General features: G+C 38.5%; 1 protein-coding gene across 8 annotated transcripts in view; it reads left to right on the forward strand.

Moving 5' to 3' along the window:
• LOC117408375 (transcription factor COE3-like) overlaps positions 1-18020 on the forward strand; it is a 166422-nt gene that overhangs the window by 134153 nt on the left and 14249 nt on the right. For 3 of the 8 annotated variants that reach the window (XM_059003949.1, XM_059003921.1, XM_059003913.1), the window contains 4 exons: positions 9946-10011; positions 10542-10719; positions 14446-14628; positions 15975-16273. In XM_059003949.1, coding sequence (XP_058859932.1) covers positions 9946-10011; positions 10542-10719; positions 14446-14628; positions 15975-16261 — 714 coding nt within the window. In that variant the 3' untranslated portion in view covers positions 16262-16273. The remainder of the gene's footprint in view (positions 1-9945; positions 10012-10541; positions 10720-14445; positions 14629-15974; positions 16274-18020) is intronic. The other 5 variants (XM_034013319.3, XM_034013317.3, XM_059003925.1 and 2 more) reach the window with 4 other exon arrangements.

Below are 18020 nucleotides of genomic sequence, written 5' to 3' on the forward strand. Positions count from 1 at the left end.
AGTCTGCCTCTACCTGGCTTTGAGCTGCTTTAAGATTGTCTGGAGAACCCTACGTGGCGAGGCTGAACAGCCTTCCTCATTTCATTAAAAGCATGTGACTGTGACCTTTCAACTCTGTCAGCCCCACCTACTCACAGAGTAAAGAGTACCGTACCTCTAGTTTTTATCAAGGTTAACCATATTTGCTTGGGCTTTACTATACTTTTCAATGCTTTTACCATTCCATAACACAATAAATTTTGTTAAGGGTCTGCATAGACAATGCAAAGTAAGGCCAATTTGAACATGTTTAATCAAGTACTAGTACAAAAAGTACAGTTTTTGGAATTGCTATTTAAGGTTTATACATATTCAGTTTGCCTTTGATGTGATTTGGTTGGAAATGCGTGTTGGCATTCTTAGTAAACCCCAGAAAATACTGTTTTTGCAAAACCTAATTCTAATGAAGTATGAGGCTTCCTCGATGACCATTTATTACATTTGACAGGCCTATGGTTGCCTTAGAGTGGAGATTGTTTGGACTATTGAAACATAACCTGGAGTTTAGTTGACGTGTATATATATATATGTATATATATATATATATATATATATATATATATATATATATATATATATATATATATATATATATATATATATATCCCATTTAGGCCAAAAGAAGAATTTTGCATTTTGGTGGCTGGTTGTAGTCAGGGGCTGGGGAGGGAGTGATTCATCATTGTTAAGGGACCTGTCGGAGGGTTCGTTTGCTGAGGTCAGCTGATCCGGCCCCTTTGGTGTTGGAATGGGGGCGGGTGAGAGCATGTACTCCAGTAATTGAGGCTCTGAAAAATGATAGGAGGAAAAATGCTATCTTCTCTTGCTGGCCGTGAGGGCTGCCATCGCTGAATGGGAGAAGTTATTATGTTAAGGATGAAGATGCCGCTTTCCTATTGTTATCAGCAGCTTTCAAACTCATTCCACTCCGACACAGAATGACACCATCTGAAGATTTTTCAAAAGCGTCCATGGTCCAAACAAGGATAAAAAAATAAAAACACAAATGGCGGTATTAGCCATAAGTTTTACCTGAGAATCTGTAATTGAGTGTTTTTCAAGCTGTAAATGGTGTAAAAAAAATCCTGTTTAAGCTGCAATGGTTATAATTAAGCCTTGACATGCTGTATACAACTTGACAAATCAGTAAAAACACCCCCCAAAAGCATTCATAGACATCATGGAATATCAATATCCAGATGGCCTCATATTTGCTGTCACCGAAATGCAATCAGCTTGTCAGAAAACTGAGAAATTAACTTAATGATTGAGAATCCTACACTGGTGTTTTTAACACTGCCAGTCACAACACTGCAGGTAAGATACTGTATATAAGTATCATTACTTACATTTATTTTTATAAAGTTGTAACAGAATCAGCAGAATAAAGACAGTTGAAATGAGTGGGTGCCATAGCTGAAGGGAAGTGGTAGATAACTGATTCCTTCTAAAGAGCTGCATTAATCCACATTTTAATTTGACAATTTTTTTTTCTAGATTTGTCATCTTGTTCCAGTCTGAGCCCTAAGAATAGGATAATGGGCAGCTGTGAGTTTCTATTGTAAGGCTTAGGGACACTGTGAGAGGGTGTGGGTATCCCTCTGGCATGGCCCCCACTCGATTTAGGATGGATGCCTTGAGAGAGGGGCAATCCATCACGGCTGCAGGGGACAGTGTTCTTGCTGCAGCCTGTGCCTCCCCTGTTAACTGCAGCAGGAGGTAGCTAGCCCACTGTGCCTCGGCCATTGGCCTGCTATCGCCATAGCTTTGAACATGTCCAGGTAGGCATCTGGAGGGTCCGCCGCTGTCATCTTTGTTGGCCGCTGCATTCTCCTGTCCTGGCCAGCAGCCCCCGCCCCTCCCTGCACTGCCACTGTCAGCGTTTGGCGCAGGAGGTCCATCATTGCGGAAAACTGGGTAGCGTCCATTCTGCTCACTCTTGTTTAACAGTGCCGTGTTTTGGCAGGGCCAGTGAATCCCACTTTTCACACCACATGTGAGAGGGTGTGGGTGATTCACTGAGACACGGGAGTCAGACGGTTTATTTGAAACGCCACTTCGGCGTACTGATTTATTTGATACACAAGGGGGCGGTCTTGTGCCGTGGCTTGAATATCGTCAACGGTAACTTTTGAGGCAGTCCCAGTGTTTAGCATGGGTGAAACATACAGTTCTTTTAGCACACACAGGTGCTGGAAAATAAAGTACAAAACAGAAGGCGAAAGTAAAAGAGAAAATAAACACTGGTAATAAAACTACAAACAAAAGGTGCTGCTACACGCAGCGTCTCGCAGCCTCCGCTAATCGGTGAGACCTGAGTTTCAGCGATGCTCTCTTTTTCCCTCACTAACGCTCATGGTGTTGCCCATGAGTATCAGTGTCCCATGAGAATGGTACGTAAAACCGAATGTAGCGTCTTCTTCCGCTGTCTGCTATCTTTTTCTCCTGCTCCATACTCTTTTGTTCTCTGTTTACTCCAGCTCTCTGACTAGAGCTTCCGCTGGATTGTATCCAGCAAGAGCCAACACAGGAATAGGAGAGCGTCATTCTTATGGGATCGACTGTCCCCTCCAAGAACCACCCCCAACCAACCGAAGAGGTCCAAGCGACACCCCCCCCCCCCCCCCCCCCCCCCCCCGCTCAACCTCTTTGTGTCATCGTCATGATTGGCAGGCGGGTCAAACAGGGCTTCTGATTCCCCCCCCCCCGTAGGATTAGACATGCGCCTGATAGCCAGCACAGATCTCCCCTGTCACAGACACATATATGGAAAAGTCACCCCTGGTATTCCCTGCCATTCATAGTATTGTACCAGAGGACTGTGACTGTGTTGACTGTGCCCTGTTTAATATCCCATTACTGTATGTGTGGAGGATTATTTGCCTTGCTGAAAATATATAAAAAGTGAGGTGGGGAAGGATATCAGTGCTGCACAATGCTTCACCTATGAAACCCTAATGCTGTTCCCGACTTCCCGACAATCAACATTATGTTGTTCTTTTTGTTTTTTTTGCAGAAGCAATGTGCACTGGAATAGTTAGCCTGCTAAATAATGATGAAGCAGAAACAACAATAAATAATGACAGATAGCACCCATAACACCAGATTAAACATGTATGTCTTTGAATATTAGGAAATTGTTGATGATATAAATCATCACTTTAATTCTGGGCTTTACTACTTTAAGAAATATACAATTACACAACTTGTCAAATGTTCTAACTATGTTAAAACCCTTTGCTGCACAGTATCCAATATATTCAACATTGAGAAACTAGGCATTAAAAATGCATGGGAACATACCCAGGACAGTAAAGGGTTAATTTTTTGTACTCCTGTATTTTTCAGCCAATGGGCACTAACAACAACCTTTTTTTGATAGGTGCCCTTTGGAAATGGTGCTGCTGTGTGTACTATTCAATCCACCTTCAGACAGCACTCTTTCAGAGGTTAATTCTGCCCTGACTTTCCCCCAGCATTGTAGCGCTGCTCTCCGTTAAGAGATTATAATGATAACTGGGAGTCACTATATTACAGTATTGATTGGGTTTGCTTTCAGTGATGTTAAAGCATAACACTCTGATTGCTGGCACTTAACCTGACAGGAATCCGATTCTCCCTTCCCCGTGGTAAGTGTGGGTAGAGGAAAGAACTCACATTTTGACACCCTTCTTTGAAAAGTCATCGCCCCTTTGTTAACCTTGTCTTTGACTAACTGGAGACTACTGCAAGAGGTACTGGGTGAATTGTTTTAAGTTGATTGGGTATCTGCATTTGTGTCTGTATGTCAACAATAGTATGCGTTTGTATGTTTTAAAAATAAAAATGGGATACTAAACACCCGGGTACAAATTCCTACAAGACTTCTTAATCTAGGCACACAAAGATATATACTATGGAATTAAATATATTTATAAATAGTATAATAATAATAATAATAATAATAATAATAATAATAATAATAATAATAATAATAATAATAATAACAATAATGTATTATTGTTATTATTATTAGACATTTCATCCACCAATCAGGAAGAAAAGCAAAAGGTAAATAAATATGTAAATTAGAGAGTTGTTAAAATAACAATAAAGGCACTGTTTAGGAATTTCTAATCTCAATAAACCCCTATTTATCAGTAAGAGTCATTCTCTGACATAATGAATTAAGAAATACAAAAATGTGTGGCCTTGTTGTCCTAAACCATATAGTTGTATAAAAACAGGACTGTTTTTTGATATGCATGCCAAATTCCAATGTAAAGTAATTTCATAGCAGGCCATTCTCCAGTCCAACTGGACAGATAACTCTTGCACGCATTACATTTACTAAAATTAAATATGTATTTATTTATTGATTTATTTATGTATTGCTTTTGTAGCTATCCCAGAGTAAACACTCCATCCTTTATACCCGTAAGTCTGTCCATACACAATTAGGGACTCAGCCCCTGGGCCCTTGATCCAGAGTTGTGTCTGTCATACAGAAGGCCGGTATTGTTTTATTTAATTTCGGTCTCCACAGGGCCACACAGTACCTTTTGTTTGCAGGTTAGACAGAAGCATTCTCTCAGCAGCATTGATGGCTGGCTGCCGCCTTGGAAAGAAAGCAGAGCGATTTGGCAATGAACTGGGCATCATTACTTTAAAGACACTCAGTATTATTGAGTCTGCCACGTCTGTCATTGTCTAATGAAAATAAAATAAGAGGCGGCTGTTGTGATAATATAAACATGCCATCAGTAGTCGGCACGGAGACTGCCAGAGGGCCCAATGTGGGGTGTCACAGGAGCGGCAGCGAGACATTAAGTAACTTCTGTTTTCTAATGGAGATTAATGAAGTCTGTGCTAGCCAGAGGCAGAGGGGGAAACTGCATTGCCTACGCAAGCTTGTGTGTGGAAGGAAGACATTGACAGAGCCAGGCCTTGACAGATTGCTTGTTCCGTGTGGATGGCAGAGCTCTCAATAACGCCTCTTTCCAGAGGGGACTGTGATGTTCCAGACCATGCACCGGTGTAGTGTTAACCCCTGGACTTAGCATTGAACACAAAAAGCATGGTGGTACAGTACTTATCGATCGAGTGGCACTGAGAAGACATTGGCACCAAAGGAAAGACTTTCAATTGTCCCTTTTAAGCTTTGGCACTGGATTTGTTTTGCTTTTGTGTCCCATGCAGATCCCTGTAAAATGTTACAACTGTTACTTAATTTTTGGTCTTAGTCAAGCACAGCTGTAAAATTAGCTACAAACCCTTTAAAATAAAACATCTCGTATTACAAATTCAGTAAAACCGTATCAATTACTTCTGATTCAGAAATTAATTTTCTTTTTAGTTTGGTTCCTATTTTTTTTTTCTAGTCCCCCCGCTAAACCTATATATATATATTCCCCAACTATTCCTAGATTTCTTCAAAGCTACATCATGAGAAGTTCATGTTGCACAGTTTAATAACCTCACATAGAACCAGATTTAAAAGGTTTTTAGTTTCACCAAATTGCAATATAGGCATTTTTGTTAAAGTAAAATAAAACTACATTTTTTAAGAGGTATCAAACAATTTATGCATATGACTTGCGTTTTACTCATTTATAACAATTTCAATCATGAATTCCTCCAACACTGACCTGACTCATAGTGCTTTATTATTATTATTATTATTATTATTATTATTATTATTATTATTATTATTATTATTATTATTATTATTATTATTCATTCTTTAACCAGAAATAAAGCCATAGAGACCAAGGCCTCATTTACACGAGGGTCCTGGCAAGATGTCCAGAAACAGACAGCAGTAATTTCACATCACCAAAAACAACAACACTCTAAAAGACAGCATCATACATTCAGTCTGGGATCAGAAACATTTACAGTTTGATAATTCTTGGAATTTACTCATTAAAATAAATGTAATCTTAGTCATTGTTCTATGTTTAACTGATACAGTTGGGTTATTTATCTGATGCACTATTATATCCTGGATACTCTGGTCCAGACTATTCCATACCATAGGTGCGCTGTAAGTAAATGCATTGTCATATTACAACAAAGCTTATCAAACACCTAACAGAAATATAATTAAACCAAACCACCGGTTCTTACTCGGCTCCTTTGTTCATTGAAATTGATGCAGTGTAAAAACAGCAGCTGTTTGAGCAAGGCCTGTTACAAAGTCTGAACATGAGATCGTAGTAGTACCCAGCTGTTAGTAGTAGAATTTCTCACTAAGCATTTTCTTTCTTTAAGATTCTGTTCAGGACCAAGGGGGCTATTCAATCCAAATGTGCAGTAAATGTGCATTTTCGCTCATGTACTCAGGACACGGTCAAGACATGTCCTCCTACAGATCAAAGTTTGAGCAGCATACATTTGAGCATACATATATTTGTTACATTCATTATTTGTCCATTTACGCCAGATTCCCAAAGCTTTTACAGTATAGGTATGTATGAGTTGATTATTACTGTTTTGTTAACTTTACTCTTTGTAGCGCTCACAGGTTGTCGATTCGTCTGGTACTGTACTAAAGTTTCCCGGATCCACACTTTGAACAGCAGATGTTAGGATTGGGTTTATGTGTAGATGCTCATGAAATTGCTCTGAAGAGCTTTATGTATTTTACAAAATGTATAATATAGCAGGGGATATAGCCCACAGGTTTGACCCTTGAGATGCAACATCTATCGAGTATGCAATACAGTGTCCCATTAATGTTTTAGTAAACCCTATCATTCTTTTAAACAGTTCTCATTCTCCATGCTTGGTAGAATGAGTTGTGGGCTCATCGTCTTTGATTAAAAGCCTTGTCATTTTCCTTGTCAGTCCTTAAAACATAAAGTATAATTTAATTTGTTCTCAATAGTTTGTGTCTTACAATTTCCCCAGTCTTAATTATTTGTATCCTGCTGTATCTTTGCAGTGTGTCTTTCCTAGTTGATCAGCATCATTAAGATGTTGTGGTAATGCTTAAATAACATCTGTTAACGTTGACACTATTTCGTAGTTTCAAGACTAACTGCTGCTTAACCAATTTCAGATACTGCCGGATAATAAAGGGTTTAGATGCTGGTGAATTCAGGAACCATTAATCTTTCCATACAGCACCTTGCAATTAAACACTCAGCTGCATATTAATTTGTGCATGCATCATGGATGACTTTTTCCATATGGGAGGAATATTAATGGTTGCTTTTTGTTTTAAATAACAAGGAGAATATCCTGTTATGACATATCTCATTTAACACAGCTCTAGTGAGCTGTAAGCAGCATATGAATTTGAAAAACCAACAACATCAGCATTGACAGTAAAACAGACAATTGAGCGGGATGATAAAGCTGGGCTAGAACAGCAGGCACTGCTGTGTAATTCACAAGCCCGGTCAATTCAGCAAATAGGAAAATTAGAGATAATCAGGGGGTCCTTTTTTCATGAGATGGGTGTCACGCTCGGGGAAGCCTGTAATTTTCACAGTGCAATAATGATAGGGTAGCATTTTCCCCAGCTGCTAACAGCTTGCTCTTCTGCAAACCTCCCCCTTTACAGCCAGTCTCCACAGACTCTCAACCTGCACCGTCACACTGTGCAATACACCAGAGAATTCCAGCAGAGGCTCCCATAACATCAGAACCATGCCTAATAGGAACGTGCTGGTCATTCACTCATACTGTCCCTTATTAATGCATACTCCTAAACTGTAAGCATTTCAAAAATACACTTGTGGTTGGATTACTCTTATACCAGCTTTTTAAACACTTAAATATGTCCTATATGCTATTAAAATAGTATATGCTGAATATCTCATCTCTATTATAAAAAGTTTTACAGTAGTTTTAGCATTTCTCTTTTGCTATAACCTATAGCTTGAATATGTCATGTATAACCTCCTATTAATGCAAGTAGCAGCAGCACTTGTTTAAGTGATGTGGTAAAAATAAAAAGAAAAAAAAGGTTCTTGAAATTTAAAACAATCGCTGTGTCTTCTGTGTATCACATGATTCCCCCATGATTGATCCAATATCCAGAAAACCATGCAGGCACAGTAGATAATGCTGATCCTCACAGCATCTCCTGGATTGAGGAATCACTGTAACTCTAAAAAAAATGTGTGTGTGTGTATTAGGGGCTTTCATTAATCACACCTGTGGGCTTTAATCAAATAAAAAATAATTGGTAAATTCATTTTGTTACCTGAGTGTGGTATCAAAAAGCAGTGCACAACAAATAAATATAAAAAATGGCAGCGCATACTTCCAAAGACTTTGGCAAAAGAGCAACTGGAAGGTATACCCAATATTTCACAATATCTTAGAATGAAGATTAATGAAAAATAGACTGCAGCTTGCAGCATTTGCTCATCGGTGCTTTCCTTTCACAGCAGTACAAGTTTATCGTATCATCTTAGTCGCAAGTAAGCTGATTTTTTAATTTTTTTTATTCAATGTATTTCTTTGAAATGATGTCAGAAAATAAACAGCTATATCATACTTTTTCTTCAGCTAACTACAATAAAATAGTACTCAGTAAATTCCCTTTGTTAGTTTGAAACTTGAAAGCTTACAGTATACCAAAAACTGATCTGTTAAATACAGTATTCTAGGTTGTAGTGCATCTGGTCATTTACAGTAATATATATATATATATATATATATATATATATATATATATATAGATATATATATATATATATATATAGATAGATAGATAGATAGATAGATACGCTCTTGATGTATTTTTTATCTTTTTATTTTAGACATTGAATTTGGCTGAAGGAAATGCAAACGGGCAGTACAGCTCAAAAGAAAATGTCAGATTACCTCACTAAAAGTGATTACTTGAAATTGTCTTTCAATACAATTTCATATCGTTAGATAACAGGTGTGATTAATCGATAAATAGAAAATGTCAAAATTAAAAGCCCTAATATATATATATATATATATATATATATATATATATATATATATATATATGATGTTTTGCTGAGCAGATCACAAAAACAAGGCGGTGCCTCCATAATAGTGAAAGTAATCCACTCTCTGGGGCTCTGCTGCTTGATAAACCTGTTTGCTGTATATGTAGTGCCACATGATGTCTTGCTAAGAAGTAAAAGGGATATCTATTAGGTGGGTTGCCAGGGAGTCTATCACATCACAAGGGTCACCAGCAACATTCATCAGCTATAGTCATTCTGTCACAGCTGAGACAGCTTAGCGATGCTCTTTCCCCCCCTTGCTGTAGCACTGTCTGTACAGAAAAGGCTGTCAAATTGCGTGTAAAGCATGGAGGCCTTCAAATAAAAAAGGATTGTTAATAGAAGATTATTATTGGATGTTTATGGGGAGTGGTCTTTTTTATCTTTGCAATCAATAAGTTTCCTGCTTTTCTGTAAAGTGTTTTTGTTTTCTGTGTCAAATGTAAAGATCATTGTATTGGCATCATACTTATACAGCACTGGAAGCAGAGGTTTTCCTTTTTTTTAGTTTTTTGGTTACTTGGTTATAAAAATATCAATAATAGTCTGTAAGACTCATTGGAGGGTAATATAGATATATTCCAAAGCTATTTTGTTATTGTACAACTTTTCTTCTATTGTGACCTTACATTTATATCAGCCCCCTTCCCAAGATTTGCATGGGACCCACCTATCATTTGTATGTGTCAATTAGGCTGTTTCCTTTTCACCTCAGAGGAATAACACCTTCAGGCATCTTGTGGAACCTGTGCCATGCCGACTCCAGCCCGTCATTGTGGCATATTAGTTGGGGAATATTAATAAAGAGGCCTTGAGTGTACCAGTATGCACAGGATTGTATTTTGTAATATACAGCACAGTTGGTCCGAGAAACTACAATAAGAGAGATACAGGTAACCCTAATGATTTCATTTGTATTGTTCTCCAGGAAGTCTTATTGAAGAGAGCAGCAGATCTGGTCGAAGCCCTGTATGGCATGCCTCACAATAACCAGGTGCGTTCGGTTCACAACACATTTACATAGGTCACCTCAAAAGGACAGAATAACATTGAACTGTGAAAGTGTTCTTCATGGAAACTCAGCTGTTTTGCTGGGTGTGGCTCAATGCACAGAGCCAACCATTCCTGTTAAGAAACTACTCAACTACTGTTGTAAATATCACACTATCATAGCTTTCACAGTACTAACCAATGCACACTAGTTTGAAATTATTCATAGAGCAAGATTACACCATTTTATCACGGGGGAGCCAATAAAACACATAGAAAAGTTCATCCCAGGGTGTAAAATGAATTGATCTAATTCATTTTGACAAGAGGGAAGCCATTTGATTTTGTGTTTTATAAATGAACACGTCATGTGTATGGGCAGGCAGAACCCAAACTGCAAAAGATGACGTCTCTTATAGCAATAAGGGACACCCTACACACAATGCATTTAAACTGTCACCGCATTTACTTGTCTGTAGTACTCTCCACATCTCGTATTATATGTGAGTGAATAGCCTCTGGTTTTCCTTGCAGGAGATCATCCTAAAGCGAGCAGCGGACCTGACGGAAGCCCTGTACAGTGTCCCGCGCAACCACAACCAGCTGCCGTCCCTCACAGGCTCCTCCGCCCACTCAGGAATGATGGGAGTCAACTCCTTCAGCAGCCAGCTCGCCATCAACATCTCTGAGACATCCCAGGGCAATGACCAAGGTAGGCTCCCACACAACATTACATTCATATAGTGCCTTTCAGACAAAAGTCTTCCCAAAGCGCTTCATTTCAGGCTCATCGAACATTGTGACACAGCTAACTTGAGCCTGCTATCCAGGAACAAGTATGTCTTCAGACGAGGTTCAAAAACCAATAAAGTTACTAAACCAGTAATAAATTAAATCTTTGCTGGAGACATTTACAACCACACACCATTTAAATATTGAGATAATATAAGAGAAAACCCTTTGGTTCAGTGATAAAATACTGCACAAGTGTGGTTCCAAAAATAAACATATATCAAAATTGTATTGTAAAATGATTTCTAACATATACAAGGGTTATACTTACTGTCATCACTGCTTTCTGAAGCAGACATCTGCAAAAACATCATGGATCAGGCATTGCAGTTCCCCCCCTTTCATATTTGTATTTTAACTGCTTCCTCCAAAATCTCACAAGAGTAAAACTTCCCACGGGAGATGAAAACTGGATCCCACACGAACACGCTTTTACAACCTATATTTTAAACAATATCAATTATATTTGTGTTATGTGCATTAGCTTACTTCACCGTTAACAGTTTTTGGTGCTTTTTAGTTTTCCTCTACTTCAACCATTTTACACACCTAGCATTGGCTAAAGCCCATTAAACATCTTTAAATTAGCTGTTGCCATCTGGTCACAATTGATAATCCATCATGAAACAGGTGCTTCTTTAAAGCAGCACCTCATTTATTAAAATGTCCCAACAGCATCTGTATTGTGCAATCTCAGTGGGAGAACATGTGTTTTATTATGACACAGCTGGCTAGCAACAGTAGTGGTCAGACCAACGTCAGACTTACTTTTAACACTGGTGTAAATCACACAGTGTCTGCTTCATTCAAGATGTGTGTGTGTGCGGAGGTGGAATCTTCAGTCAGAGAAATAGGACAATTTGCTGCAGCCTCCCAAAACAGGTAGACAATTCAGCCTGTAAATAAAGAGGTGTCTAGGTGAGGGTCTGCTCTGATAACCAGGCCACTTAAACCTGTCTTTCTTAATATGTCCTGGATCTGCTGGAGTATCAGATAAGGTGCCCAGGCACGCAGCAAATGCAGACTCCTGCAAATCTAACCGCTGAGAAAAAAAGAAAAAAGTTTCTCTGTAATTTTATTTTTTTTGTTGCTTTCACTTTCCACTCAGCCATCTGGGCCCCTGATTGGAGCTGCATGTTATCAAACTTGGTCCAATTACAGGGGAGCTGTGAGAGGCCTGGGATGAGAGAGGGTTGAATCAAGCGGATGTGACCTCGCAACCGTGATTAGCAATCAGAGAGGTGGGGGAGAGGGGTCCTAGCTTCATCCACTACCAAGTAGAGGTGGCCAGCGGCTGTAAATAAGATGATAGTAGCAGATTTGTCCCTCCCCCACTTCTCCACACACACACTGTCTCTCTGCATGTGCGCAATAGATCTTCTGATTGCTTCCCCCTTACTTTTAGTTGTCATTTGGAACTCAGATGCAGTCACTTACACACCCGGCTTGGGGGCTTGGGGGGAGCTCCAAGATCCCTCTGTCTGTCCTCTGGTCTGATGTGTTTGAAGCCTACAGTAAAATGCTGTTTAGGTATTGTTTACTCTGATCTGATGTAGCTATTATTTAATGATACTATTTTACATAGAGCTGTTTAGCTTTAGAAGGAGTTCCAGCTTTATAATTGTTCAGTTTTACACTAAAATATGATCCCTGGATGAATGTTTATTACATTCTTCAGTAGTTTAATCTCCTGTGAACTCCGCTTCTTACCCCCCTCCCCCCTTGAAGATTTCTGTCCACTTTGTCACTTTGAATTAAACAATTAAACATACAGTATTGAATATGCTTATCTCAGTAACCAGTTTTCTTGTTCAAAGAAATTGGAAGAGTCAAGCTGAGTATAGTTGTTAGCACCACCTACCTACTCTTCCTGATCATACCTAATTACAGTAGCTAGTGAGGTAAATGGGGACCCCTTCATATGAAGTCTACCATTTGGTTAACCTGTTACATGGTTTTGAAGATTGAGAGATAAAGCTAGAATCAAATCAGAATTTACTTCCAAATGTTCCTCAAACACCAAAAACACAACAACGTCTACAATCCAACACAATACAAGATCCCAGTCTTTATTGCTCAGAATGAGATGTAAAAATACAACAGATCTTTTATTTTAAAGCAAGTGCAAACTCAAAGCAAATCATCAGAGAGGAATGAAACAACTCTAACTGTATATTACCAGCAAGAAATTAGTCAGAACAATTTAGCTGCTTCTTTCTATAACAGAGTTATTTCTTGCCTTTATTTTGACACAATTTATTTATTCTTCTAACGTTCTCTTGTCTTTGCACAAGCTTCCAAATCCAGTACTAGATCTCCCTCTTAAAAACAAACATGAAGATTAAAAGAAACACAAACCATGTCCTGTGCCACGTATGTTGTTGAGATTTGAAACTATCGGATTTTTTGAACCATAGGTAGAGAGACAATAACACTGACTATGTCTCAAAAACATTTGGTGGTAACTGCTATGCCTCTCTCGTGACTATTGTTTTAACTTCTCTGCGTTCCCATCACAAGAAACCTCCATGTAAACTAGCATGTGGCACCCCACAGCAGAGATATAATACTTTCTTGTGTCTGTCTCAGCTCTGATCATACATGTTGGCGCAGCTGTCATTGGCAGGACTTATAACTGTCATTCATATGCAGAAAGCACCGCAAAGACATCTGCTGACAGGAAACGGGATACTAAAATATTCAAACAAAAAGATGTAGAAAACGTCAATCAAGACACCAGCACATAGCAGCTTCATACAAATGTTCAGCACAGAACTAGTACTGCTGCTTAGCAAAACAAACACTCTTCAGAGCAAGCTTGCTTTCTCTTTGACAGCTACTACAGGAAATACAATGTAAAAAGTACCACACCATTTATAGTGACAACATTGGAAATTATTCAATTCAATTGTATTTAACTCATTATTTTAATTTGTACGCATATGAGCATTCCAAGACGTCACAAACATCCAGCCAGCCAAACAAATTGTAACCTGTTTGCAAATCTAACCAAAACATTATAATGTGCCAGCTAATTTGTGTGTTATAACCACTGTGCGTAAAATAAAACAAGCTGTTCTTTAAAAATAAAAATAATTATTAATTTCCAAGAAAATGTTGTGTCAGGATAATAAAAAAAACAATTAAAAAGAGTAAAATATTTATACTTGGGCTATGTCTTCTTGTATTTGTTATTTTGAGTAAAGTATTAAGCAATTTCATTGAAAATAGATGACTAGCAGTATTTTTGGGTGACACCAGGCTGAAAAACAAAATCAGTAAAAAATCAGTTCAGGGTCAAAAATAATACCAAAACTTCAAGCAGCAGACTTTGCTTCGACCAGAGGACATTGTTGACAATTTTGTGAAGACAGTCTTAGGACAGAGGGTAGGAGACACTTCTTTACGCAGAGTGGTGAAGGTATGGAATGGGTTAACTAGTCATATGTTGATGCAGCATCATCGGGATCCATCAGAACCTGCCTTGACAGTTTTGAGATTAATCTGCTTCTCGGATGAGCACTGATTGGCTGAGTGGCTTCCTTCCATTTGTAAATGTCCCTACATTCTTATGACAGCCATCAAGAAGCCAAGGACCCAGTTTAGATGTAGATGTAACACATGCTGTGGATCCCTCCTCCCACAGGTTACTCCCGTAACTCCAACAGCGTGTCTCCCCGAGGATACGCCCCCAGCTCCACCCCCCAGCAGTCCAACTACAACGCCATCACCTCCACCATGAATGGCTACGGCAGCGGCATGACCAGCCTGGGGGTGCCGGGCTCCCCCAGTTTCCTCAATGGGTCCACAGCCAACTCCCCCTACGCAAGTAAGTCCACTGGTACTGTACACACCGAGGATTCATAGGCAACACATGAGAGGTGGTGCAGTCAGCAACCAATCTCCTTATCTGAATATCGGACCGCAAATTATCCACAAATTATCCAGACTCTTCACAAAAGCCTTCATATACAATTGAAACAAGTGCAAGTGTTAGTGATATAATGTATCCATGAGGCTCCAAATAGGGCACTAGTATGGACCTGTAATAATGTTTTTGCTTTCCTGTGATGTGTTGCTTGTGAATCACCCAGTATATAGCAGCTAAGAAAGGAAAAGTTTCTTTTTAATGTACAGCACCTCAGTGACGAAAATAATACTAATAATAATAAAATAAGGTTGGTTGCTGTTGGTATTCATCCTCACTGTTTGATTATTAAATTTGAATTATGAATAATAGTGGGAGCAACATAAACGGTAGAATATAGAATGATACATAAACCATGCAAGAATAAAATATATGAAACAAAGGCTGTTTCCTATTTAAACTGTAATTTATCATTTGTGTTCAATAAAAAGTATGCTGTTGACTAGTATGTTGCTTGTGTTTGTATTTTAAATGTTATGCAAATGTTCATAGTGCAGTCTTAAAATACAGCGGTGAACAGTGTATAATTTGCTATGTTCCTGGGTGCCTTATAAACTATTAGGATTTGTTTATGCTTTAAAACTTTTACAGCTTTTACTAAAATGTACACTGTTGTGTTATTAACAAACCACATCATTTAAAAAATAAATCAACTTTGATTCCATTCTCTCTATGTCTTACATCACCTGTAACGACTTCTTCAGCTTCATCCTTTTACCTCTTCAGCAGGGTTCTAGCCAGACCAGTAGAATATGACATGCACAGTTAACGCTTCTAACAAGGCATTATCATTTTAATAACTAGGCACAGAATTTTACAATAATTCTATCATCTCCACTTTGAATATGGAATAAAACCTTCATGAGACCACCGTGATACAATAGTTTTCTAACTTCATTTGGTGCATTTTTACTTTATATATATATATACAGTATATATATATATATACATATATATACATACATATAAAGTGCAAATGACAATTTGAAGTAAATTGCTTGGATAATCTGTCCCACTGTGTGTGTTCCCTGAAGAAGAAATATTTCAGTATATCCACCTGCTCTTGTGTTGGGATAAAATATTAACATGTAGGCAATTATGATTCATGACTATATACATGTAAGTTCTATAACCCCAGCTGTCAGACAGAAAAGGGAACTGTCTTGGGTGAATACCTGGATAGAGCTCTGCTCCTCTAAGCCATGTGTATTTATGTCTTTGTCTGTTGTTGTTATTGTTGTTTTCAGTCATGCCTTCCAGCCCTCCATTGGGGGCTTCCTCCATCACTGTCCCCTCCAGCGTTAACTCCTCCTCCTCCACCACCCCTGCTGGCATTTTCTCATTCTCTCCTGTCAATATGATCTCTGCAGTCAAACAGAAGAGCGCCTTTGCCCCCGTGGTGAGGCCACAGACCTCCCCGCCCCCCACCTGCACCAGCACCAATGGGAACAGCCTACAGGGTGAGCACCCCGCCCCTCACCTGCCTCCCAACTCCACCCACCACTACTGGGTGTTAGTAGATGAGGGCAGATAAGACACACAAGAGGTATTTCATAGGGATGAGGAGCAAACCCTTGGTGATGATGATGATGATGAGTGTGATCATGGTTTTTAGGGTAGAGAAGGTTATAAAACTGCATCTTGTGTTCACAATTATTGACCGGGGCAACAGTTTCATATACAACAGTCTAAACTGCTAGGTGCAAGGAATTGATTAGGTGCAAGGAAGAAGCTTTTTAAACCTTTTCATGTATAGTTTTTATATATTGACATTGATCTAAAAAAAAACAAAAAAAAAACAAGCAAAGCATGAGAAGATCTCCATCACAAAAATAATGGGACCGGAGATAGCGGGCTATAATTACAAGGGATGACTTTTATTATATGTGGATATTATTCCTGTAATTACATCTGTTTTATATTTTCATTTAATTTCATATTGCATGTCTCTTAAACTGGGCTATTCAATTGAAATGTTTCCAACATAGAATTGCAAGGCCTGGGCCTGGTCCCAATACCAAAACATCATGTATGATTTATTATTTAAAAAAAAAATAATTTGAATTCCAACTTACAATTAAATGAAACCGCAGAGTATGAGATGACAGTTTACCCCAACGATTCAGCCCCTACAATATATCATAGACACGGTGGTGTTATCTTTTTCATAACCTCCTGTACTTGTACACTTTAAACCATGATGGTGATTAGGGCTGATCTGTGACCCAAACATGCAAGAGTTTACAAATGAAAAAGAAGCCCTTACAGTGGGACTTCTCATGGTAAAATTAGAGCATTGGCAAAACCGTATATTACTCAGATGCTCCAGTAATTGTTAGGATTGATTTTTGTGACTCATTGGTGTTACTCAGCAATAACATCAAACATAACATTCATAGGAAAAATATTACACTTTAATAAACTAAGGGGTCAATTTGATCATCCTATGATGGGAACAAACAAAACACAGCTGGATTATATGGAAACATTTGACAGTACTGAAATTCTATAAACCCTAGTTGTGGTTTATCTCAAAATATACTGTTAGGTTGATCAAATGGACCCGTAAGTCAAGTCGACACAAGTTTTACTCATTGGTGCTTGCTGATAATCTCACGATGTATTAGCACTGGCCCTCATTTTTATTGATGTGATTGCCACTAAAAGCCATGCGAAAATACCTGCTTATCTTATTTACTGGTACTGGAGTACAGTTCTCTTGGCTGTAAGCATATAAGTTGGAACTGTTAGACCATTTGAATTGCATGTGAAGAATAATGCAGTGCCATATTGTCCATGGCTGTGTGGTTGAAGTTTGTTTGTTTAAACTGTACAGAAATTCAAAAAGTTGATTGCTTGTGTAGATCCATTTGGTTTCTTCTGCTCTTGGTTGTTTGAGTCTGGATCAACATATACATATTATCATAGATAGGTGTTATCATTTGTTAAATGTCCTTATCCAAAAAGCTTTAAATCTGTTTTATGAATGAAATACAGTTTGATAACCATGAAGCGGTTCTAGCCTGTTACCGACTTCTTTCACAACAGTCTAGCATAGTCTCATGAATAAGAAACTGTATTTAAAAATAAAACATGGGCCCAATTATTAAGTATGTACACTCCAGTTCTATGTTTATACATGCTAAGAATTTTGACATGGGGATGTGTTCATCTGCTCTTGATTTGAGATGCCAGAAGCTAATTTGTAGCAGACTGATTTTGTTGTTGGTTGTCAAGAGTCGTCATTGTGGTCCACTTGCTGAAAGTGGGGTGGAAGGTTACCCCAAGAAAAT

The sequence above is a fragment of the Acipenser ruthenus genome, chromosome 2 (genome assembly GCF_902713425.1).
Source record: "Acipenser ruthenus chromosome 2, fAciRut3.2 maternal haplotype, whole genome shotgun sequence".
In the NCBI taxonomy this organism is placed as follows: domain Eukaryota; kingdom Metazoa; phylum Chordata; class Actinopteri; order Acipenseriformes; family Acipenseridae; genus Acipenser; species Acipenser ruthenus.